Source organism: Plectropomus leopardus, chromosome 5 (assembly GCF_026936395.1).
Source record: "Plectropomus leopardus strain MGB_pleo_1.0 chromosome 5, ASM2693639v1, whole genome shotgun sequence".
Classification (NCBI taxonomy): Eukaryota; Metazoa; Chordata; class Actinopteri; order Perciformes; family Serranidae; genus Plectropomus; species Plectropomus leopardus.
The window spans coordinates 20,103,109-20,130,214 of NC_142180.1; the positions used below are offsets into that span (position 1 = coordinate 20,103,109).

The window sequence follows — 27,106 nt, forward strand, 5'->3', positions numbered from 1 at the left end:
GCTATGCTATTACGCGTCTCTATGAGCTATAATAAGGCATTTCCAGCCATTTTTGAAAAAGTCAAATTTGAGATTTTTCGCCATACTATAGCATGCGATTTTTGGCCATTTTTTGACATGCTAAAATATGACCTTTTGGCGTTTTTGATCCTTTTTCCACATGCTATGCTATTACGCGTCTCTATGAGCTATAATAAGGCATTTCCAGCCATTTTTTGAAAAAAGTCAAATTTGAGATTTTTTAAGCCATACTATAGCATCACGATTTTTGGCCATTTTTTGACATGCTAAAATATGACCTTTTTGGCGTTTTTGATCCTTTTTCCACATGCTATGCTATTCTGGCGTCTCTATGAGCTATAATAAGGCATTTCCAGCCATTTTTGAAAAAGTCAAATTTGAGATTTTAGCCATACTATAGCATGCGATTTTTGGCCATTTTTTGACATGCTAAAATATGACCTTTTGGCGTTTTGATCCTTTTTTCCACATGCTATGCTACTACACGTCTCTATGAGCTATAATAAGGCATTTCCAGCCATTTTTTGAAAAAGTCAAATTTGAGATTTTTCACCATACTATAGCCTGCGATTTTGGCCATTTTTTGACATGCTAAAATATGACCTTTTGGCGTTTTTGATCCTTTTTCCACATGCTATGCTATTACATCTCTATGAGCTATAATAAGGCATTTCCAGCCATTTTTTCAAAAAGTCAAATCTGAGATTTTTCGCCATACTATAGCATGCGATTTTTGGCCATTTTTTTGACATGCTAAAATATGACCTTTTTGGCGTTTTTTGATCCTTTTTTCCACATGCTATGCTATTACGCGTCTCTATGAGCTATAATAAGGCATTTCCAGCCATTTTTTGAAAAAGTCAAATTTGAGATTTTAGCCATACTATAGCATGCGATTTTTGGCCATATTTTGACATGCTAAAATATGACCTTTTTGGCGTTTTTGGATCCTTTTTTCCACATGCTATACTATTACGCATCTCTGTGAACTATAATAAGGCATTTCCAGCCATTTTTTGAAAAAGTCAAATTTGAGATTTTTTGCCATACTATAGCATGCGATTTTTGGCCATTTTTTTGACATGCTAAAATATGACCTTTTGGGCGTTTTTTGATCCTTTTTTCCACATGCTATGCTATTACGCGTCTCTATGAGCTATAATAAGGCATTTCCAGCCATTTTTTGAAAAAGTCAAATTTGAGATTTTTCGCCATACTATAGCATGCGATTTTTGGCCATTTTTTTGACATGCTAAAATATGACCTTTTTGGCGTTTTTTGATCCTTTTTTCCACATGCTATGCTATTACGCGTCTCTATGAGCTATCATAAGGCATTTCCAGCCATTTTTTGAAAATGTCAAAATTTGAGATTTTTACGCCATACTATAGCATGCGTCAAAAAAAATATGCCAAAATGGTCAAATATGACCATTTTGGCGTTTTTTGATACTTTTTTCCACATGCTATGCAATTACGAGTCTATGTGAGTTATAATACGGATGCTATATTATGGTGGTTTTGGCTGTTTTTTCATCATTCTATGCTATGGCATGTGTCAGCATGCTATTTTATGTGGTTTTAGATGTTTTTGGTACATGTCATATCTTGACATTTTGTTCGCCATACTATGCTCAATTAAGGTGTTTTTTGGCCATTCTTGCAAAATTCTTTGCTATGGCTTGTGTCGGCATGCTATTTTATGCAGATTTCAGCTATTTTTTGGACAGGTTATATTTTGACATTTTTCATCATACTATAGTATGGAATTTTCGGCTGTTCTTTGGACCTGTAATAGTATGGTGTTTTGGCCATTTTCACAACATTCTAGGCTATGGCATGTCTCAGCATGCTACTTTATGCATTTTTCAGCTGTTTTTGGGACAGGTCATATTTTGACATAATTTGCCATAATATAGTATGGAAATTTAGGATTTGTTAGACAACATAATACAGGATGACTTTTTTATGTGATTTTGGACAACATGCTATAGTGTGACTTATTCTTTTTTATTTTTGACCACATGGTATAGCATGACATTTTCATGAAATTTTGGGCGACATGCTATAGTATAACTTTTTCATGCGATTTTTGACAACATGCTATTGTACGAGTTGTTCATGCAGTTTTGGACGACATGCTTAAGTTCGACATCTTTATCAAATTTTGGACGACATTCTATACAGTTTGAGATTTTATTGCAATTTTGGACAACATGCTATATCAGGACATTATTGTGCTATTTTGGTCAACATGTTATAGCATTACTTTTTTGTGTGATTTAGGACGCTATTGAATGACTTTTTTTTAATAAAATCTATGATGACATGCTCTAGTATGAGTTTTTTTAAAAAAAAAAGATTTAGGATAACATGATATAGTATCACATTTTTATGCGATTCAGAATGACATGCTATAGTATGACTTTTTTTATGTGAGTTTGGACAACATGTTTTAGTAAGACTTTTTTATGGTATTTTGGATGACATCCTATAGCATTACTTTCTCGTGGGATTTTGGACGAAATGCTGTAGTATGACTTCTTTATGCCATGTTGGATGACATACTATAGTATTACAGTTTTTTGCAATATTTTGCAATTTTGTATACTTTGCCTTTTGCATGCAATTTTGGACAACATACTTAACCATTACTTTTTATTTTTTTGGATGAAATACTGTACTATCTCTTTTTATGATCTTTAAACGATATATTATGCTATGACTTTTTTTTAAATTTAGGTATTTGACATACTATACTAGGACGTAATTTTTTTGGTAGAATCTTAAGCCTATACTACTATGCCATGACTTTTTCAAGAAGATATTAGACAAAGTATATAATATGACATTTTTTTGCACTTGTGCATTTGGTTCATTTGTTAGATTATAGTAGTAGTAACTTGATTTGCTGCTTGTATTAACAGATTCAACCATGTATATGTGTGTTTGTAAATATATATATATGTATATATATATATATGTACATATATATACAAACACACACACACACACACACACACACACACGTTGAATTATATGTAATGTTTTTTTAATTTTTTTTTCCGTATTAATTTACAGTAAATGGTGAACTATGATTTTAACATGAATTGTAACACTCATTTAATTATAGCATTTGTAAAATAAATCTTTTGAGGCATAATATATCATACTACAACATTTAACATGACCATCTATACTTTGGCATTTTCCATTATATTCTTTTTCATTTATTAAAACAGTAACTTAGGAACACAAATGACATGGGAGTCCAAAATTAAAGATATGTGGAGTTTTTATTTTAGTACATTTTATATGAAAATAGTGTCGCAGACTTATACAACAGTTTTGCTGTAAAACAGACATTTAAATGGATTAAATTCCTACTTAAAGCATGGAAAATTCAAGCAGCTAAAGAACGGAAGGAGCATCAAATAAAAAGTCAAGCGTTTTGTCAGTGAGGAGGCACACTTCCTGTAACTTTAGCTGCATTTACCTATACTGAGAAACATGTAATGTACTGTATTTGGTTATGATACTGAATATGGATGTAATAAAGCAAATTTATTCTCCTTATGAGTTTAACTTTTCTTGCCTCCAGTCAAAACCTGGACTACATTTTCAGAGGAAGCTCTGTGCTTTGTGCTTTTACCTTGTGGACATGATCTTTTGTTAAAAACATCTGGAGGAGGTTGTAAGGGATATCTGATTAAGCGAGAAGGGAAATAACGACAAAAGAATTAAGAGACTCACTTTTCCTTTAAAACGTTACAAGTATGTACAAAAATAGCAACAGCCACCATGTTACAAATCAACAAACTCTCATTTAATTTGTAACGCTACATTAAAAAAAAAAGAGGGAAAACAAAGAAAAACAAATCCGCAACTCCTCCTCTTGCAGAGGACATCTCAAACTGAAAAAAACCCCCAGAACATCAAAGACAAAGGCTCATAAAACACATATTTACAACTGTGCAGGGGGGAAGCCTGGTTCTTGTTAGGGTGTAAAAATGGCATGAATGTTGCAGTCATTCATTCATTCATTTTCTAATCACTACCTCCTATACAAGCCCCACCTCTCTTTTTTTTAGCACGATTGTACAGTTTGTTACATAGTTTACAAAGATGTAGTAGGAAACCAAAAGGCTTAGACATCATTACTTACACACGCTGCCACTCCAACAAACTAAGAGAAAACGTTGTGGTACCATAAAGATTGCAACATTTCTAGCGTTGCCTTAATTAAACGATAACATTTTAAAATGCAGGATTAAGGGTTGAGTATCACAAAATGAGCATTTATGAACTCAACTTAATGTAGAGTGGCTGTAGTGGATCTAAATAGTGCCCAAAAGTTCAGTGATGCTACTCCATGCCCACGGTAATCAATGTCACTCACTCACTCACTCACACACACACACACACACACACACACACACACACACACACACACACACACACACACACACACACACACACACACACACCAAAACATACACACACACTCGCATACACTTAAAGGAATTCTGCAAAAACTGATTTTTAGGTTTTTAACCTACAAAAGATGCCACTTTACTAAATTTGATATTGTTAAATAATTGAGTGCAAAAACTGATTTTATTATAATATAATTATTACAGGTGTGACATCAGATCTAATATCACATTTTTTTTTTTTTACTGAAGCAGGAAAAAAACCTAAAATGTCATTTTTGGTGGAAATCCTCCCCAACGACTCACACATTAATATCAGTGCTTTACTACAGGTCAGTTTAACACATTCCCTTTATAAACATTACTTACATACTTAAATACATAGCATCAACTGAACTGGATGTCTGTCTTTGCTCTGCTGTCACTTATTTTTAACTTCAATGCCCTTTTGCTGATAAGACATTCAGACTCTCAGCTCCATGTTTGTTGCACTCCCTGCCTCGGCTGATGGATTAAACCAAATCTGAAGGTGTAAGTAAAAACCTGGAACGCTGAGCTTCAAAACTCCTTGTTAATTTGAGGAGATGTCGACTGTCGATGCCATTGTAGGCCTCCATCAGCTTTTCAAGTCCTGTATGTCAAACTCAATGGTTTTGTTGCCGTTTGCGTTCAGGATTGACATGGGTGATGGAAATCCATAAACTGTCGAGAAACAATACTTTTTCCCTCCATTATTCCTTTCGTAATTCAAAAATTATGTTTTGTAGCATAACGTTGCCTCGTTGCACGTTTGTCTCCTGTTCAAACTTGAGAGGTTAAAGGTCAGGGAAACGGCTAGGGTCTTCTTTATAGTCGTTGGGAATGGTAAAAATTGACTGATCAAACTCGTCGTAGCGAAACTCCTGAAACGTCACAGTGGCTGTGATCGTAGGAAAGACAGGGATGTCTGCAGGGAAACATGAGTAGAACTACTAATTATATCTCTGGAAATCTCACAGGCTTAGTTTGAAATTTAACACCTGTCTGTGGTAGATTTCTTCCCGTGTTTTGAAATGAGCTGGAGAATAAATCAAATGAAAAATCTACTTACCGAGTTTGACAGGAAAGCCAGGGGGGAGCTTCATCTGAACAAACTCCCTGAGTTTATTAAAGTGCTTGAAGGGTGCAATCACCTCCAGAACATTCAATAACCTGACGAGAACAAAAAAAAAAAAAAATTGGTTCTCTTGTTAGATTACAATGGTTAACGTAATAATTTCTACAACAGCAGTAACTAGATTTGCTGCTTGTATAAACAGAATCAACCATCCAAAACTTCCACGGGACAGAACTTTGATACTTTGATACACTGAAGCTGAAACACAATCAGTCATTAGAGAATAAAATATAACTAAAACCTTTAAATAAAAAAGGACTAAAACAAAGCCAGGTTTTTTAGTAAATGTAGGGCAGGGATGAGGAAAAGCAGTAAAGACCCAATTCCAATTTTCATTTGCACAATCTTCACTAATTTCCCTTTTTATCATCACTCTGCATATGCTAGAGAAATTTTGGCTGCCTGCTTTTCAATAATAGTCTGGATGCGAAGGTCGAAGAGAAGACTCACGATTCGATGCCCAGAGGGAAGTCTTGACTCATGGCTATCGTGGCTTTGAAGTTTTTCTTGCTCTCTTTGCAGACCAGCTCTCTTCCTAGATGAGGAGCTCTGAGCGGAGAAACGACAATCAATCAGAAAATAATGTCACAAAAACGAGAATATATATATATATATATATATATCAATAAAAAAAATTATATAATTAATATTGGATGCAATGTGTACGAGGAGACAATATGCTCAAAAATGTGCACGGCAATTACACAGATTAAATGATTCTGCAGAATCAGAAATCAGAATCATCTCTCCACTATTTTGCCATTATCTATATTTATTTATTTATTAAGATAGTTACCGGCTTTCAGTCACCATATTCTTTGCATCTGTTTTTACTGTGTTTAAGTTATCACTGTTGTTTAAATGTATTTATGTCATTTGTCACTGCTACGAAAAAGCTGCTACGACACTTTATTAATCCCAAGTTGTCCGTCTGTCTGTCTGTCTATCCATCTTGATTTGACAAGACACAAAAATGTGTTCCTTCATTTACAAATACAGTGTGTCTGTGTGGCATTGACTCCACTTATCGATCTAGTTCCCCTGTAAAAACCTACTTTCCATTGTCAGCAGTGATGTATTCTTCCCAGGATATAGTGTTGGGTGAAGGGGGAGTTAGAGACTGCCTCCTCGCAGGCTGAAGAGCAAAAAGAAAACAAACAAACAGAACAAACAACATGTTAGGTGCAGATCTATAAACTGCAGGGCAACACCTATAAAAACAATGAAATAACCATGAAAAACCTTTTTAAAATTCACACTGATGTCAGATGAAACATGAAACGGAGGATCAAACAATAAGATTAAACTATCAATGTTTTTGAAATGGCCATTTAATTAGTCAAAACAGTGAGCTCCCCATTCTTGTTCAACAGCAGACACACAGACAGAGATAGCTAGACAGACTGATAGACAGACTGATAGATAGATAGATAGATAGATAGATAGATAGATAGATAGATAGATAGAAAGATAGATAGATAGATAGATTACCTAATTAATCAAGTTGTCATAGCAGCCCAACATTTTAAAATACAACAACAGCAATTAAAATATGACAACACACATTAAAACACAAAATTAAAAACAATAAATTGAGAGAGATGAATTGAGCTCATTAGTGTAGGAAGACCTCAGTCACGTGATGGAATCTCTTAAATATTATTTCAACGTTTTAGCCTGAATTTATTTCCTCACAGAGATGACATGCACAGCCCACTAGAGGCCTCAGTGTATCACTAACGCCACAGAGCCCTGTCCGGCATGTTCAGCTTTCCACATGCTGTAGAACTAAATAACAATAATTTAGTGCCCTACTAAACATCTGATACTTGAAGAGTGATACTATTTTCACAGGGAGTTGTTTAATTTAGCTGCATACTTGTTCTTGAAAAACAGTGTTTCTGCTGTTAATCCTTTTTGCATTTACACTTCAGAGTACTAAATTTATACAAATTCTGCAGTCGGTATAATTTACAGTCTAAGATGGATGTCTGCTGGGGTGGGAACTTTGCAAGTTGAGGATGAACTGTTGCTGTATTTACTGGTTGTAGCTGCTTACTTTCTATTTCTGTTTACTTTCTTTGGTTACGGGTTGTAACTTTATGTGCGCAAAACATCTACAGCAAAGAACTGGAGGAAAATAACTGTGGTGACAAACAGAACAAGTCCAATAAACATATTCAACTCATCGCTGTAGCAAAACATAAATAAAGGCAAACAATAAAATCGATCGTGGACGAATGAATAAGCCGAACGATGCAGGGCACTCAGTAAGACGCATACAGTAAGATACTGGAAGCTCATCATCTCATCTCATCTCGTTAGATGCCGCATACCGTGCTCTCCGGTTATGACACCTATGTGACAGCGAACGTAAACAATTGTTTGGTTGGGGTGTGGGCTCAAAATAACCGATCCCAATAAATTAAAAAATACATTGATCAGGCCTGATATCTATCCTTCTGATCCGATCGGGACATCCCTTACTCTAAATAATAATAGAACCCTTTTTCGGATCATTTCTGTTATCTACTGTGACTCCACTCCCCAGCAAACCAAACAAACCTCACTCCAAAGCACCCAGATAAAAACATGTAGGAGTTTCCTCCTCGTATCAAATAATCCAAGTTTCCCAAGAAACACGATCTTGACTCGGCCGTCTTGAATTAACTGATATTTCTTCCTCAGCGTCACTTTAAGATTGGACGATCTGCTCTTGCTGGGCCTGAACTAGGACTGCAGTGAGCTCCATCCTTTTTTTCACTAAAATGAACTGGCTCTTCTTGCCAACGTTCACACTGACTCACACCAGCTGACCTCTCTTTTGTAAGCTGTGGTTAAATAAGGCAACTAGGGCAGAATAATGTGAAAAAATGCTGTGGACGATGAGACACCTGACTGCGCCAACAGTCAGCTGTGTGAATCAAACAGAGACGGTATCTTCCTTCATTCCCACCTACACCGCAGTCATCACAGAAATGTTTTGGTGTTTTCACTGTGGGCTGCGGCCTTGTTGAGTGCTCGCTCTCACACTGTGTATATCAGCTCCGGTGTATTGTTGTGACGAGGACAGAGTACACACAGCCTGCAGAGGCCCTGATCTGCTGGTATGCTGGTCCCACCCCTCCATCATTCCATGGCACTGGGGGTTTTAGCCTTCATCCATGTGGTCAATAGTGTCAAGCCCTGTTCAAAAGCCCCCCACACTTCCCTGTGTCCACAGGCGCAGAGCTGACCTGCTCTCCCTCGCTGTGGTAAACACAGCTACGTCACAGCAGCTGCTTTTTTCTCACCCACTGAGATCATTTTCCACTGCGGTGGGAGAGGAAACTACTTCTACATCCACACCGAGACTCACTAAAACACAGCTTTTCTCTTTTGAACATAAGTGGGCACTGATTCAAATGAGTATAAATACAATGACAGACAACAGAGGACACTGTGATGATAGAGACAAAGCCCAGCACAGAACAACGGGGGTCTACAGAAAACAATCGAGCATCCATTGAGTATTGAGAGGCTTTGACTGCGCAGTGCGACTGGCTTTATGGTCAGTGTTTAGACGACGGCTTTCTAAGCAAACTCTGGAACATACTAGAGTGACGGTGGGTGGGAGAGTCACCCCTGTGATTGTGAGGGTGCAGTTTTTCTGCTTTTACCACTAGGTGGCAGTGCTGGAGTTCAAATTCATGCATGGTGGATGAAAGGGGAAAGTGGACGAGACCCCAGTGATAGTGGGCAGATACTCGTTTTGTTTTCATGTCCGAAATATAAAATAAAAAGTCAAAGAAACAACAGCGTGGAATCAGACAGGAATTTTTCATTAAACCATGCAAAGTTGACTGACAGGGTCTGGCAGAGAGTCCATGCTGTTTCAACAGGATTTATATGTACACAGATACAGTAGTGAGCACTGTGAGGATTATTTTGTTGGAGAGACTCTTATCCTACCCCAAGGTTCCAGCGAGACAGGAGAGTTTCAGGACTGGACTGGTGGTTTCGCTGCAGGTACAAGTAAACAGGATGCTTATCGACAGCAATGCTCCAGCTGGATCTCAGTTTTACTAAAAAGCAGCGAGTCACAAAGTGTCTGTTATAGGTGCATCTTTGTTCTAAATGTACAGCTGTGCTCTATTAGCTGTCATTTATTCTATGTTTTACGCTAAGAAACCCTCCGAGTTTCTTTATGAAGACAAAGATCAACAATGTCTGTCACTCTACGTGGCCCGAAAATTCAACTAAACGCAGTACAAGTTTAGTCAGATTTGACTGACTCACTGTGCGACTTCACTGAATGAAAATAAACTGGAGGGGATATGTAGATGAGATTTTGTGATAACTACATCAAACCTGGAGAACTTGTATATCACATATCTCAAAGAGAAAAGTGTTTACTGTCAGTGCAGAAAGGTACATGTAGGGTGATGTTTCCACCACAGGGACTTAACTGAGGGACCAAGAACCTTTTAAAGTACTAAACGCGCATTTCCACCAGAGGGACAAGGGACTAAATTTAGTCTCTGTAAGACAGTTTCGGTTGCAGAATCTTTAGTTCCTGCTCTGGGGCTTGTACTTTCTGATTAAGGGGTGGCCTTTGCAAGGCTGAATGTTGCTGATTGTTTAGAGAATCACGAGGAATTATTTTTTCCCCTTATCATTTTAATTTGCTTTGTCTTCACAGTTCTTCAGATATCATGAGCATGCAAATTAGACCTACCTCTTTAATCCTTCTTTTCAGTGAACTTTATTTACCTATTTATTGACTATTTATTTATAGATTTTTGTCCGTTTAACTGTTTTACTAGTTGGTATATAATTTTTCTATCATTTTTAAAACATTTATTTATTATTCTACTGTATGCCTTATCCTTTCATTTGCTTCTTATGTATTTTTTTGAGTATATTATTATTAATATCATTAAAAACAACAATAATAATAACGACAATAATTATTATTACTATTAATATTGATGTTAGTCATAATAATGTTCTTATTACTAATTATTTCAGTTATTTTGTTTCCTCAATTTCTATCTTTAATGAGTACAAATGGACTCATGGACTGATTGATCGATCGATCGATCGATCGCAAGATCACAAAAGGGCTAATGATGTCCTGTAAATGATATTATAACAATAAATGAAATAGTCGACTATTAAATATTTCAGAAATTCTTAGATCGACAGTGTCCTGATCTGTTGTTTGCTGCAGACTGAAGACACTTGAAGTACAGATTGTATTGTCAGCTACATAAGAGGCACAGTGGGAGATTCTGTGTCTTCTTTTTAAGATTGCCATGGTGAGTGTTAATCATATTCTCATGTTATCAAAGAGCGGGTTTCAATCACCAATCTATGGCAGGATGTTTGTAATGTGATGCCACATAAGCCCAATAATAACTTCATGTGTAATGGTGGCGGGGGCACTGTGGACAGTAAATTAGATTCTCTCTGTCTGCGTCCTCCATCACGCCGCTGAAATGACAAGTGACATTCATATCCCAGGCCTGACTCACCTCAAAGTTCTGCTCGATGAGATTCCCTCCTTTGCTTAGACTCTCCATGATGGCTTTGTTCCTCAAAATGTCCTCCTCGCTCAGATGCTCCCGTCTCTTCCTGGACTCGAGCACCAGGCCGTTCACAGAGTAGAAATCAGCCAGAAAGTTTCCCACGCGCTCCTGGTGGGAGAAGAAACAGTTTGATAAGTCCCCCCTGCTGAGTCACCAATTTCCCTTTTAAACACGTGTGAAAAGGACAAAGGAGCAACAGGACAAAAAGCAATACCCACATAACTCATCCACCACTTTCATGCCCCCTGCCTGTGTTGCTTTTAACTCTGAGCCTATCACCTGTGGTTGATTTATTTACTCTCTTTCCTGCTCGGTGTGGGAGATGTAGTGCAGGAAATATGATCAGGAGAGTAGACAGTCTACAGCAAGGAGCAGCAAAACTGTAGTAGATTCTGACAGAGGAAGGCTTACGGGGTGAGATAACCACAAGACGCAGGGAAACAACATTTACAGATAGGCTTGTACAGGCAGGAGCAAGTCAAATTCAAGGACTTTCAAGTACTTTTTTGAGGACTCTTTTCTATTTTCAAGGATGAACGTGTTTTCTCCACAACCACATTTTGTAAGAGAATTGTGCAAATTCGTAGCAAACATATGCAATCGGGACCTAAAATTAATTTATCCTTAATTAACTGGTCAAGTTATTGGGCATGTGGTTAGGAAAGGACAAAATTGCAGTAGAAGCCCTCCCTGCAACCAACAAACACAAAGAAATATTCTCAACAGTTACACACACACACGGCTGCTTATTTTTGCCAAATTACAGCTAAAAACTCACACTCACAGATAATGCTGCTTTGGTGTGACTGTTTTGGAGGCCAGCACGACATCCTGGTGCATAATATTTAATATTTTGCATTTACCAGGCAGGGTTTGAAGCTCATACGGCATTAGAAAATAATTGCAAGCACAGCCTTTCTTGGCTTCCAAGTTTAAAACCCTTTATCTAACACATTTATAAAATCACTTATCATTTTGGGCTCCTCTGTTATATAGTACTTTTTCAAGGAACAAGCTAAAAATGTGCGATTATAAAGGTATTATAGTAGTTAAATTAAAGTACTTCAAGCACCACAAGCACCTTGTATGACCCCTTTAACACAAAATAGTGACTGAATTTATTTGCCCAAAAACATTAAAACAAGAGGGGAAAAGAACAAAAAACAAGTTCAGACCAGGCCGATCCAAATATACACAGTAAAATATATGATACAACCATGTTGCAATCACAAGAATGAATGCAAATTCAGCCATTCCCTGAACTTTGTGCGGCCCTGCAATTTTGTCCAATCACTGTAACTTTACAGCAAGTGTGACTGCTTAAAACAGGTAAATACACAATTCATTGTACAGCTGCATGCAGCATATTGATTCCCTAAGCCCTCCTCTCACTCTGTGTTTGATATGAGACTGCTGCTGCTGGACAGGAGTCTGTGGCCTGAGCCGTCTGCTGCTCTGCAGAAGAGAGCATAACCAGCACACTGTCAGACCTTTAAATATTTCATCCATTTGAGTTTTTTCAGGCCAGACAAGTTGTAAAGGGGTCACCAGCCTGAGATCCTTTTGAGTAAAACCATCATCATTGATGTTATGTTACACATAATCTGTAACATACATCCTGATATACATCTGTGTACCTTCAATTTCCTGCCTTACCAAGAGAACTGATCAAATTCCCAACTGTCTGTCTGAGTAAAGCTACTAAACATTCCAGAAATTCCACATCCAGGTGGAACCCCGAGACCCACAGCTGACTGTGGAAAAGCCGGTGTGGTGGGGGTCATGATATCATAACAACAACCACAACGCAACTACAACACTGGACTCTGACCGTCTTGTCCTCTCTGAACAGCCAGCCGGTCTGCGCCCTGGAAAAGGTGATGGACTTAGTGGAGAGTGTGGCAGAGTACACGTCGCTGCTCATCAGAATGTCCACTTCCTCCTCTGTCTCCATCTCCGACTCCTGAAAGTAGAAGACAGTGTCAGGGAAACTAAAGATACAGTGTGAGGTAGAAAGCACCATCAGAGTAAAAAAATCTCAATAACTGCTGGCCAGATTGTGCAAAAATGTTGCATGAATACTAATGCTTCCCAGAGACTGATTGTTAATGACACTGGCAATCTGACCTTTTGTCAAGTTTCACACTCGGGTCAAATTTTCCACTCACAAGAAATATCTAAACATGTAGGAACACTGCCCTGTCATTTACGGAGAACATTCATGCTCATCAGGGGTTGAACCTCTCTAATTTTAACAGCCTTTACTCTGGCATCTGCAAAAAAATACTAGTTTGTTGTTCTTTTTGACCAATAATGCAATACAGCTAAAAGAAATAACTGATTAGTCAATTTATAGAAAAATAATCTGAAAAAAAATTTGACTATCAGTTATTTGTTAGGGTCATCTTTCAAGCGAAAGGTGTGAAAAATATGATCATTTGCTGCTTTTCTTTGTCTTGGGTGACAGTGAACTAAACATTTTTTAGCTTTTAAGTGTTGGTCGAGCAAAAGAAGATATCTGAGTATGGCTCTGGGGATAATATAAAGCCAGTTTTTTTTCTATTTTTTTTTAAAATAATTTTTGGATAATACGATAAATAAAGAAAGGTGTCTACAGTTAAGACTGTTCTACACAATTTTTAACCAAATTAAAATTGATTTTTGAACAAATCATCTTGTTCAAGAATTGCAGCTAAGTGCAAAGGTAAGAGTTACATGTAGTCCCACACAGAGATAGGTTTTATGTGGGAAGTAAAGAGACAGTATACGGTTCAGTGGTAGGTTTAATGATTTGTTACATTAAAAATGCAGACCTTCGTGCAGAAGAGCTCAACTTATTTTTAAAAAAAGAAATCAAAAGATGGATAAATTAAATTAAATTAACTGTTTGTAGTAATTAAGATCTCACAAATTCTAACTTAAGACTATTTGAGTACTTTTAATGATATATATAAGACCTGCAAGAAAATATTTGAAAGGTTTTTCAATAAGAAAATCATTTTTAGTTGCAGCACTTAATGTGGGTCATAAAGAAAACTGCAAACTTGTGAGCAAGTGAGGATTTCAGTGTTTCATTATGTGTCTCGCGCACCTCGTGATGTATCCGCTGGTAGACTTTCTGCTCGTTGTCAAGCACAACAAAGGACTCTGAGGGGATGGCGTTGCCGTTGAAGATGAAACTGAGGTCCCCACGCTGACACTTCATGTCTGTAAAGTCTATAAGGGTAGTGTCCAATCTATAAACACAAATATACACATACAGAGAAAGGGTTAGATGTGGGAAAGACATTTAAGACCAATTTCACAGCAGCCAATATTTTAAGGAGAAAAAACAGGTACCAACATTAATTAATTAGGTAAGGGGTGATTTTTATTTATTTTTCAAATATTTATTGCAACATAAAACATGACTGTGTTGATGTTGATGCAGGAGGCGTTCTGTCTCTATGTTTTAATCTCACCTGATTATTGTGGGCTTTTTCAATGCAATGTCAGAAAAAGATTATTAAAATCCCACCTACAATGTCTAAGTGTTTTTAAGACTTTTGAAAAAAAAGATATAGATTTTAAACATCTATATGATAATTAAAACCTTATTTTTAGATGTATAAATTCAGTGCCTTTTAAGACTTTCTGAGGATCCACAGTAACCCTGTTCTATACATGAGGAGAAGGCAGCTAAACAAGGGAAAGGAAATGGAGGACGACAGCAAAAGAGCTGCAGCGAGTTTAACTTTGGCCACCGCCAAGACACGAGCAAACACAGCTTCAAAACTGTAAGCAAAAAGAAAAGCTGTGATGGATGTCACACCTTTGCACTGAGAGTTTAGAGACAATGTGTATGGTAATCACTGCCATGGGAGACCAACAACACATTTCAAGCATCTTTTTTTCTGTCAAATTGGATAGCCTTGGAATGAGGCATGACAACAAAGAGAATAGCTGATCTGCTTGTGAGGACGAGAAAAAAGTGGTAGGTGCTATGGGTAGGTATGACAGGCCTGACACACTGTAAGCACCAGAATGTAAATGAACTTGCAGTGACAGTTTTTTTCCTTCACTCGCCCTCTTTCTCTCCATGCAACTCCAGGATAATAAGAGGGCATTTTGAATACCAAATTAGACAGCCAGGAGCAGTTTTGGAGAATAATGACAAGCTCCACATCAAGGGGTTATCTCATACAGCAACAGCACACAGAGACACAAACACACCCTTTTATGTGCTGCGTTCATTCTTCAATTAGATGAAGTTGATTTGTTATGATACCCAAATATAGAAACATCTGCTGGATAAAGGGCTGCCCTGGTTTGTCTAGCACAGTGGTTTCCAACTGCTCCAGATTTTTCCTTTGTCATAAGTTCAAGACCCACACATAAGATAAATATAACATATTCGGTTTTATTTGACAAAGTGTAAAAAAAAAACATGGGCTTAGAACACAATGAAATAAAACACATTGTAAGAATTAAGTGCAATTACTTAAAACTTAGTCAATAAATAGCACCGCAACCAAAATAGTGCGTATTATCGTGTCATAAAAACACACATGCTGCAAAAGGAAAGCATGTTAACCCTTTGAAACATGAACAAACTGGCCTGACTCCTTTTAAAAACATACTAAGAAAGCAAAGAGGAACTTTAAAAGAAATTATCCCAAAATTAGCAAAAAAGAAAAGTAAAAAACAAGCAAGGATATGGCGTAAAGGAAAGTGCTAAAAATATATCCATCTCTGTAACATAAATTTAAATATGTAATTATAATAATATACTTGTAGTTGTCTTTACATTTTTCCTCATTTTTTTATAAGTTTCTAATGATGCCCTCTCACTCTTCGTCTCTTTATCCAGGTTATTTTTCTTGTCATCTTTAACCAGTTTCTGAGAACAAGTTTTTAAAATATATCAAACCAATTTGCTCAGGTTTCAAATGTTTTAAATACTTGAATACACATGAAAACTGATATAAATCCAGGTTTCAAAGGGTTAAAAGGTCAAATTATACCAAGAACAGGGCAATAAATAGTTGCTGTACCAGAAAAAAAAACAAGGTCCTTAAAAAGTCTGTAGGCCAGTAATAAAGTATGTTTATCCAAAATTGACAAGTCACTTGTGGTCAATTCAGAATGGACCTGTGACCCACTTTTGGACGGTGACCCACTAGTTGGGAACAAGAAGTCTAACATATAAGCTGCCATGGCTGTTATAAGTGACCCAAAACGTGGCCTGGTGTGGCCACAAAACACAATGACGTGGATCCCTGCTGTACAGTCATTGTTGTGTCAGCGTGCGTCAGAGTGTGACGAATTTCTGCTGACGCCTTTTGTAAGAGAGCTAGGCAGAACACAGAAGGAGTGTAACTCTCCTTCTGTGACTCAGATTTAAACTGAAACACAGAAGTCCTCGTTGAGCTTCCTCATACTGCTGGGCACTGATTTCACACTCTAGTTAACCAAACTAGGTTGAAGGGAAAAAACGGGGCGGTAGAGAGAAAGAGGAAGAGAGTTTGTAATGTGTAGCACAAGATATCAGATGAATTAGTGAGACTTAAAAGTGACAAAATGCCAACATAAAAAGTTTTCTTCAAGAATCACTGTTTAATTTCCATAAGGTGCTGTTCTTGTTTACTTTGACACCACAAAATATATTAGTGTTACGAAGCAGCTGCAGAATTGCCTAACTTTGTCTTTAAACACCACACATTTAGTTGTAATGCATCACATTTATTGACAGGACTTGCCTTATATTGAGGCCCTGCTTGTAGATCTTACAGGCGTCTGAAGGCAGGATTCTGGAGAGCAAAGGCACTGAAACATGAAAAGATACAGTGAGGATGTGTGAAACACTGTCTAAATTTAGACAGCTCACACAAGAATGAAGACGACCTTCCTCTTCAAAGCCTCAGCAGCATATAGATGTGTAGACTAGTTTAACATATGCTGTATATGTATCTCTTTCTAAAGTAACAGAACTACCCTTGTTGTTCCTCAAAAGTCGAGATATTTTAACAGCCCAAAATAATTCTGTGAAGGACTGCATCGAAAAATGCAAAGCACTCCCTGTGACAGAACTCGGGGTGACTTGGTTTAAACCTGATGCTTCTCTTGGCACACAAATCTTCAGCTCTCTAACTTACAAATAATTCACTATCTACACAATTTCCATTTACAAACACACTGTTACACAACCAGTTTACATTTAGATACTATCGTGCAACCATTACATAATCGTGCCCACCTAGTCAATAATTCACACAGACATGGTGAGTACACAGAATTCAGCCCTGGCTCACACTCCGAGGCCAGACTTGTGCAGACTAAGCACATATTGCTGTACCACTATCAGCACGTACATTTAGTCACACTGTTTATTTCATCTGCATTCAGTAAGAGTTCACCAGCGTAAATTATGTATAAATTAAGCTGGAGAACAAATTCTGCTTCTGGTATTAGCAGATATTCCTGATATAGTCATAAAATAAGGGATGTTGACATGAGAGGATGGTGTGTCCGTTCATGTCCAGCAGGAGGAGTAATTTTCAGCCTGTAGCCACTTGTGACTCAAACAGTCAATGTCCCTCATGGCAAAGATAAACAGTCACTTACCACACAGCCTCCATCACATTTTCCTGTCTGTATCACACTCCTCTGTTGGTGTTTCAGACTACACCCTAACTGAGGACACATGGTCTATTTCTAGAGTGGAAAATGTCTGTGAAACAATGTTTTGTGCCACTATCATAAGACAACAGAAGGTGTTGCTTGACTCACCCCAACTTTGGAAGTCCCAGTGAAGCTCCAAGTAAAAGTCTCCAAGCTGCAAATAAAGACAGAGAAATCTTAATCACAACTAAAATTACATCAGCAGAAAATGTGGATATGCAAAAGGTGCAATCTATGTACATGAAACAGACATAACTAAATCAATCACTTTTACCCCCCAAAAAACTGAAATGGAAATAAATGCAGATTAGAAATAAAAATGTTGCAACAAAGCCTTTCAGTTTACACAGACCTGAGTAAATATGAGCCTTTATGTCAACTCACAACTAATAACGTCTGACTGACACAACTCAGTACAGACTAATTATCCTGTGAGGTACTAAGATGGGATGAAATGCTCTCCTCATCACCACTGGTGGTCTCAGTCTGGCATTTGGTGATGATGTCAAGTTGGCGGGAGATCATCACTTCCCAGAGCTACATAATCTCCGAGAGACAAGGATGACGCAGAAAAATCTCATCTCTGCTTCATCATTCAGGAAGGCTAACAAACACGTCAAACGCAGGCTCGGCTGAGTGTCAAGCAATGTGTTCAGACATCAAAACAACCTTTAACTCTTTGAAACCTGGGCAAATTGGTTTGATTTCTTTCAAAAACATGGGGAAAAGGCAATGAGACATGGCCAGAATATTATTAAAAACGTTACAAGAAAATTACCTCAAAATAAGGACAAAAAAAGTACAAAACTAACACAAACAAGGAAATGACCCAAAAAAAGTGCTGAAATTTATTTAACTATATATGTATCATGTTTTACTGGAACATAATTTTAAAAGTGAAATTATTGTTTTCTTGACATTTCCCCAGTTTTAATAAAAATATTTTATACTTTCTTTTGAACTTATCATAAATTCATTTTCTCGTCACATTTTACTTTTTTTTTTTATTCGAGGGACATTTCTTACCAGGTTGGTCACTGCCTTTTTTTCCCCTGTGGATTTTTTTTTTTCAAATACTCAGCTTTAAATTGGTTAAATAGCTTGTAAAATGCATCTGAACACAGCAAAAGAAAACTGATGCTGATCCAGGTTTTAAAAGGTTAAACAGTACTGACTATACCATTGTAGCCTCTTTAAATGCAGTTCAAACACCAGGTTTTAGATAGTTTGCCTCTGTTACACTGGTGCTGTATTTGCTCATCTGCTCACTTACTCCCTGACTCTCTTGTGGGGGTGGTGCTGCTGCACAGCTGACCTGGAAGCTAAAATCGCCAGATGATTACGCCTACAGTTTGGCCTCCGTAACTTCATGTTAGCGGCAACAACAGAACAGAAAGGCTCCTCATGTGGTTGCTCTGAAAAGCATACATGTCTGTCTGTGCATGACTTGATGTTTACAGTGTGTGTGCATGTATGGCATCATTTCACACAGACAAAGAAACCCTGAAGGATAATCAGTGTTTACAATGTGTGTGTGTGTGTGTGTGTGTACATGTGACGTTATACCAGACCACCACAAAACCACTAAGGTTTAATTTAACATTTAGCATGTGTCCCTCCTGGCTTTGCTTTGTTGTGATGACGATAAAGTGAAGATAAAAGGGACAACAAGATTGGAGCAGAATGAGAAATAAGTAGATCTGATGATCAGAATCAGCATTAAGATGTCAGGAGCAGAGAGCTGAGTGAGGCCTGCTTACTTCTTTCAGGGCTTTCAGCAGCTTGGGCCTCTTGTCCTCCACAGTCTCCCTGGACTGTTGCTTCAGCTTCCTTAGCAGCGCTGTGACTGATAGACACAGAGAAATGACAGAGAAGAAGAGAAGTGAGACAAAAAGCATCAACAATGTGGTAGATTCTTTGCAGTGTAAAAACAAAGTGATAGCTGAATTGAAAAAAATATTGTATTAAATAAATGGAATTTGTTCCAATATCGACTGTCTGTGATTTCTTCTTTTCAGAAAACCTTTTGCTTTTGCTGAATCTGATCCCACCACTTAACTTGCACCAAGAAGATTTATTAATTTTTATTAATTTATTAACTAATTTCTACACCACATTGCTCTTCTTTTGGCAGACCATCCTCCTCTACATGAAATGAAAGCCAACTTCTCCTTAATCATGATTCGACTGCGGAATGAAAAAAAAAAAGATTTTCATTTGTACACGCTGAACCTTTACAACTTTTAGACAGTGCTTCCAAAATTAGCATTTTTTTTGAGAGTGTCTGCCTTCTGCTCTGCAGCACATCCTCAGTCTTTAAAATAAAGAAGATGATGGAAGATTTGATATGTATGCATCTGTTGTTGCAAAATCCACCTAAAAAGTTAAAATGTGACTAAAATTGATAAGTTAATAAGTTAATTTTACAAAGAAAAACATTAAAAAGGATGACAAATCCATGCTGCATTATAGAAGCATTGTACAGAAAAATGATAGTTTAGATTTTGCCCCTCCAAGATGAAAACAGTGATCCTGTGTCTTCAGCTCCGTTCACACTGTCTAATTAAGGTGGGAATTTTGCATGCCGCCATTCTGTATAAAAAGCACAATTACAGAGTCGGGGAACAGACTTGTTTCACATTTAAGCCAGCAGTGGAGGTAGTGACAGCACTTAATCAACATCTGTGTAAAGACCCTGACACACCAAGCTGACGGTCGTCCATCTGCCTACTCTGGGCCAACAGTGAGCGTCTGTGGCCCAGACGTATTATAACGGTAAGTGCAGTTAGTATCTTTTGTTTATGTTGATTGTTAGCTTTTAAGAGGCAGTGGCTGACACGGTGACAGAGGCTGTGACACATACAATAATATCTGCTATGATGTCAGCATGTTCTTTTCATCACATTGTTATTACATAATTATGTACCAGATGTCTAATCAAAGTTTGCAGAAATATATATCTGGCTGATATTTTTCATTCATAAATTAAGTCCACTCTGCACTGGAGGGTTCGGGTTTCTTTGCCAGCATTTCCATATTAGAAAAAGAATGGCTTCCGGATTAGTGACGTAACTAATCTATTTTACTCAGAGTATCTCAGATTTAAATAAAGTCCAAAGAAATCGCCCCCCCTCAATAGAAGAATGAAAAAAAAAAACACATCTTAAACTATCTAGCAACAAACTTTACACAGATGTAAGTCAGTGAACTCACGGCCATACATTTTAGGTGATATATACAGAATAAAAATACATTTTTGAGTGGAGGGGATATTTAAGGTTAGGGCTTAAGCCTGTATGAATACTGTGAGTCAACACCATTATCTCAGGAACTGCCTCACTATGCAAACCCTGTCAGCAATGTGACGCGCTAAAAGCAAAGATCACGCAGTTTACAGTGACGATGGCTTTTGGCTCAGAGATATGCTGACCTCCTGGGGCCAAATGGGACACTCCCAGCAGCATTGGGCCAATCCCTGCACACCGCCTGCAGGGATCAAAACGTTTCCAGGAAGTTCAAAGAGAACAAGCCTGGCAGATATGGAGCTGCCTGCTAATGAGCTGCGCCTTTAACCTCCTTAACCACCTGGGGGAGAGACACACACACACAGGAGACTTTTAACCATGACGGGTCAGATTAACAAGCATTCACAGCTCTGTGACCCGCTGGCTGCAACAGAGTTGCTTGTTTATGCAAAAGAAAAGGATCCAAACAAGCAAGAGTTTATTTAAATGTTATTAGCTGTTTATGAGGGAAGTGGGAGCAATGGTTGCTCACTGACATAATTGTGGTGGTTTGATGAAGCCAGGAGGTGATTAAATTACAACATGAATGTGCCACTTATAAACTGATGGAAATAGTAATTTAAAAAAAGAAGAAAATGTCTGGTTTATGACACCAGGACGGCCATTTTAATATGAATAAAAGCAATAGTGGACATATGGTATCATCATTAGCCTGACTAGCTCCTATGGTCCATGTGGCGTGTCAACATACACAAACATGTTGTTCACATTGTCTTATTGATGCTCCAAAATGAGGCAGCATAGATTGGGGGGCGAAGAGCTCAATGGTAAAACAAGGCCAAATCAGAGCAAAGGCACGCACACTCACACATACTGACACACATTACAACACACACGCCAGTTGACATAGACACAAGTACAGGACGAGGGTGTCTTTGTGGCTCGGCTGCCTAATGAGTGTGGACAAGCTCTGGATGGGGCTCCTCCTGATCCTCGCCGCCTGGCAGCAGGACAAGGAAAAAATCACAATCTCACCATCTGCCCACAGACCACCCAGCCAACACAGGGAACCAAAGGCGACCTCTTTAACACTAAACCAAACTGACTCTCCATGCTGGAGCTAACTCACCCAGATACTGATTAGGGCACTTTCCTGGCATTAATTAGATGAGTGATCTCAGTAATTTCACCTCCACAATTTAATGAAAAGAGACAGAGTCATGCCAGCTTTGTATTTACATCACCACACTGCTACTATTTGACAATTAGACCTTCGATCTAACTGGACAACTGCTGCTGGCAGCTCTCCAAGTATCTGAGAACAGTCAATATTGACTCAGGTACGCTGCGGAGCTGCTGTGAGGTGAAGCAGCACAGGCAGATGCAAACAGGCCAATTCTAATAAAGTTTCAAATATTTAAACTTACTAAGGCATGGTCAATTAATTTTACAAGACATGTTAAAGAGTCAAAACGGCCAAATTAGCTGGAGATAACAGACTGTGTCGGATGGAGAGCTCTTGATATCTGATTAAAAATTATAAGCTGCTTTACAAGAAATTTGCATAAATGCACAGGGGAAGAAAAAAGATTAAAGAGGAAGGTTTCGTGTGTAGGATTTAAGGGGATTTATTGTCATTAATGACATATAATACAACAAGTATGTTTTCTTTAGTGTATATTTACCTGAAAATAAGAATTGTGTGTTTGTTGCCTTAGAATGAGCTGTTTATATGTGCATAGGGAGCATGTCCTTGAATACAGTGATCACCATGTTTCTACATTAAACCAGAACGTACAAACCAAACACTGTCTCTAGATAGGGCCATTTGCATCTGCCACTGTAGAGAGAAGCCGCTTAACAAAGAGAGGGTTGAAAAAACACAGATTTTTATAATGAAACTGCTTCATTCAGTATTTTTACCGATTTAACTTGCCAGGTCCATTTGCTTTTAAGAGGAAAAGACCTCTCCGGATATCTCAGTTCCTGGTCTTTAGATATCAAAAAAAAAAAAAAAGTGAGCAAAGATAAGCTGGTGCTAGGTCAGCAGCCCATCTCTGACAAGTCAAACAATGCAGCTTTGCAACATGAAAATGCTTCATTGACTGTTTCTACCATATTTAACCACCTGGTCCACTTGTTTTGGAGAGGCCTCAGCAGATAATTTAACTCCTGCTGAAGGAAATGTTACCAGGAGAGGTTTCTGATGCTTGCAGAGATGTCATGTTTTAAATGCAGTATGACTTCAGTTTGCAATGAAACCTACAGTATTCTACTGTAGGTTTAGCACTATAGATGTGAAAATGTGAACTCCAACCTAACGCCTTTGCAGAAATTTATAAGTAATAAAACCTTTCCTTAAAAAAAATATCAAAGCCGTTCTTCCCCATGATTTTAAAGGGACAATTCTTTAACTACAGACCAAACACTGATGTTTCACCGTGGCCTAAAAATGACCTTTCTGACACTGTCAATCAGAAACATCAATGCTTTGATATCATGACAGGATTACTAATATGAAGACAAATTCATGGTATGGTACAGTGTTTGAGAATAAGGTAAGAAACAATGAAAGCAAGTGTGCAGTTCCCTGTCTAATAAAACACCAACATGACTGTGGCAGCCTTTAAACAAGCTCCTGAAGCTGGACAGAAATAGCTCTTACTGAACAAAACACATGACAAAAACTGTTTCTGAGCTGTATTTTGCCTCCTTGTTCAAATGATACAGCCGTAAGTGACAAAAGCTCAGGAGACAAATACATCAAATTACAAACAAATGGAAATTAGTCAAACACTGGCTATATATAACACAGTGAACAATGTGTTGGGATTGTTTTTTCAATCACATTCAAGAAAATGTTGTTGAGAAAAAAACAAAAACAATTTAACTGACTACATGGAGACTATCATTACTGTATAAATTAGTATTTCCAACACTGTCCAGCCCACAACATCGGCCTTACTGTAAATCAAACAGACAAAGCTCCCAGATTTCCACTTCCCTAACAGTCTCCTGACATACGCCAACTCAGCTTATACTGAATAACTGCTGGGTAGGGCCCTACTGAGCCAAGCCTATAAAGGACTCGATGTGTATTGCGCTGAATAGGGAGAAGAGTCAAAGTTTCCTTTAGCACCTTTCTCCTCTAATGTCATTGTGCCAGCCAGGTGAAATTCTGAATTTGGAAGGACGAGTGTGAGTGTTTTACAGTGCGCAGACTCAGCTGTTTGTCTATGAGCTGTCACAACAGAGGCCCTGCCCTGTACTTTGGAGCGACATTAAAGAACACAAAGAGGCAAAGAGGGTCAAACAATAACACCAGTCGCTCTCAGTGGCAGAGTTCTTGTTTCAGTGCAACAGAGGCTGCAGTCCGTCTTGTCGGCTCATTCAGGTGACCAGCAGTCTGACCTACTGCTGCTGGCTGCCAGCAGATTGAGCCTGTACCTGTCTAATGATCTAAACTGGCCTGGCCCAAAAACTCCTCACCCTGGGCCGCATCCAGGAGAAGCAGGTCTTGGTGAATGTGCTCTTTACCAAAGCTCCACGCCATAGAGGTCTTTGAATGAACTCAAGTCAGGTCAATTTTATTTATAGAGCCCATTATCACAAATCACAATTTGCCTCAGAGTGCTTTACAGCATACAACGTCCCTCTGTGCTTGGACCCTCACAGGAAGAGCAACTGAGGAGGAATCCCCCTTCCAGGATGGTAAGATGTGCAATAGATTTTTACGGACTGGATATGATGTGCACAGTCTTTCGTAACTCCACTCTTTTTTATGCTTGCTCCTTCTGCTGTGTAGCAAGATGAGCCTCCTAAATTTTCACCCCAAATGCTGTCAAATCTTTCAGAATTGTCAGTGCAGGCTCCACAGTTCTTGACCAGTAAAGAAGCTGAAGAGAAACACAGAGAAAATAAAATACCAAACAACAACCACAAATCATGGAGATCTCAGTTGGCACAGGATTAATATAATCACATAACCTGTGTTTGGCAAAACATGGTATGTGAACTGCAGGTGAGTTTTTACTCAACAAATCACCGACATGGTAGATTCACACGGGGTTTAAAATCTCAGACAGTCTCTGCACTTAATTTCAAAGTAATGGAGGTCCCCAGATAATACTAGTCCCGTGCGAATAGTGCTTTAGCTTGGCCCCGCCACCTGGTGCACATTTGCCAAATGGTGTCCAAAACCAAAGGTCCTATGACAATGAAAACAATCATTTCTGCTTTTTGAAAAGTGTAAGATGGCACTGAGGCCAAAGTCAGCCCTGTGTTAAAACAATACAAGGGTGTGTGTTGTGGGTGTGTTGCTTCATGTACTGGTGAGACAACTGAATACAATCCAGTGAGCCCAGTTTGAGTTAACAACAGATCATATCGGAGATACTACTAAGGTAACACAGACATTACTTTTATGGCACAACAGCTTTCCTCCTACTGGCCTCGCCTTCTGCATAATTTCAGAGATTTTCAGTAGTTTTCCAAATGTCTCTTAATAATATTATGATGCCAGAAGCAAATGTGCGACACTCAGCATGTTGAGTCGTGGTGAATGCAGCACGCACAGTATATCATGTATTACACATAGACCTAGACCAAGTAAGGACTTGTCAATGGCAAAATAAAATGGTGTTACAGAGCTTCAGTAAACACAGGCACTTATAAACCTGGGAAGGTAAGTGGCATAAAAGAATTAATTGGAGGGTGCAATCAATGGGAATACTTAAAGCTGCTCAATGTTGGTGCCAACTGCGCTTATAAGCCCTGACTGAATTCTGCCTTTTAGCTTCATTGTAGCAACATTGTAATATTTCAATTTGATATTGTCCCATCAATGTTTAACCAGCTATCTGCAGGAATAAAAACACACAGCACACAAAAAATGGGCCCAGGTGCACAGTTTACATTGACCCTTATTGATATTATGTTTCTGAGGCTGAACTGGTACCAAAACCTGTTTTCCACCAAAATCAACACGTTTATGCAGGTTTTAAAAACACAGGAAAATTGGCTACAAATAGGCGATAGATTCCTTTCCCATTGCCAGTAAACCAGAGCTGTGCACACAGCTCTGCAGCAAATGAGTATGTCTTTGTATGTGTGTGTTTTCTGGTGTGTCACAGTGTGTGTTTTTTCTGGTGTGTCACATTCTTCATCACGGACAGGCTGGAAAACATTTAAGTATACTGTAAAATGCAGCATGGAGTCAAATGAAAATGTCACAGTTTATCCTCTTTTTTTAACATCTGTTACTCTTTTTTGCAGTCTTGGGGCAGACTAATTTAGAAACAATGTGTGAGCACTGTGTGGGTGGAGATGGCCTGTATTTGGTGGCGTCCCGTCATTGCATCACACCGGAAAAGAGGCTAAAATTAGTGTATCCATCCTTGTGTTGTGTATTCATCACTGCTGATTGAAGGCGATCAGAGCTGGAGCCGATGACTAGGGGTCGACAGATATTGGTTTTTCAGGGCGGACACCGATACCTATTATTAGAAGTTCATGAGACCGATAACTTATGTGTGGAACTGATATGCATTTACAATAAAAATGAAAATCTTTCTGTCAAAAATGAAGAATTTGGAATATCATAAACTCCAACACAAAATTTTGTATTAATGCCTTTAGCAAACTGAAAATGAAACTTCCCACCAACTTTTTTATAAAGTCAAGTGAACATTTTAATGAAATGAATAGATAAAAATAGCTTCCTGGGGCTTTACGAAGGAACAGGTCGTCCCATGCTGACACTTCCTTTGCACTTTTTAATTAATTAATTTTATTAGCAATCATTGAAATAAAATGCCGATACAGATAATCAGCAAAATGCCAAATATCAGCTCCAATAATCATCCAGGCCGATAATCTGTCGACCTCTACCAATGACTACTGCAGAATAATATGAGCCGAGAGTGAATGTCGATTGTAACCTTTCCCATAAGATACAGAAGATCCTGGTGGGTTTTATTGGATTTTGTGCAGGAACGGGGCTCAAAATTTGGCAGTTAAAATG

At 38.2% G+C, this 27,106-nt stretch overlaps 1 protein-coding gene across 2 annotated transcripts in view; it reads right to left on the reverse strand.

The window, feature by feature from the left end:
- Positions 1 to 3,297: 3,297 nt before the first annotated feature.
- ankrd13c (ankyrin repeat domain 13C) overlaps positions 3,298 to 27,106 on the reverse strand; it is a 37,737-nt gene continuing 13,928 nt past the window's right edge. The window contains exons 4-14 of one of the 2 annotated variants that reach the window (XM_088077680.1): positions 19,600 to 19,685; positions 17,948 to 17,993; positions 16,918 to 16,984; positions 14,271 to 14,415; positions 13,011 to 13,142; positions 11,126 to 11,287; positions 9,561 to 9,611; positions 6,665 to 6,744; positions 6,060 to 6,158; positions 5,544 to 5,644; positions 3,298 to 5,399 (exon numbers count right to left, since the gene is read on the reverse strand). In XM_088077680.1, the coding sequence (XP_087933806.1) occupies positions 5,269 to 5,399; positions 5,544 to 5,644; positions 6,060 to 6,158; positions 6,665 to 6,744; positions 9,561 to 9,611; positions 11,126 to 11,287; positions 13,011 to 13,142; positions 14,271 to 14,415; positions 16,918 to 16,984; positions 17,948 to 17,993; positions 19,600 to 19,685 (1,100 nt within the window). In that variant the 3' untranslated portion in view covers positions 3,298 to 5,268. The remainder of the gene's footprint in view (positions 5,400 to 5,543; positions 5,645 to 6,059; positions 6,159 to 6,664; positions 6,745 to 9,560; positions 9,612 to 11,125; positions 11,288 to 13,010; positions 13,143 to 14,270; positions 14,416 to 16,917; positions 16,985 to 17,947; positions 17,994 to 19,599; positions 19,686 to 27,106) is intronic. The other variant, XM_042482321.2, reaches the window with a different exon arrangement.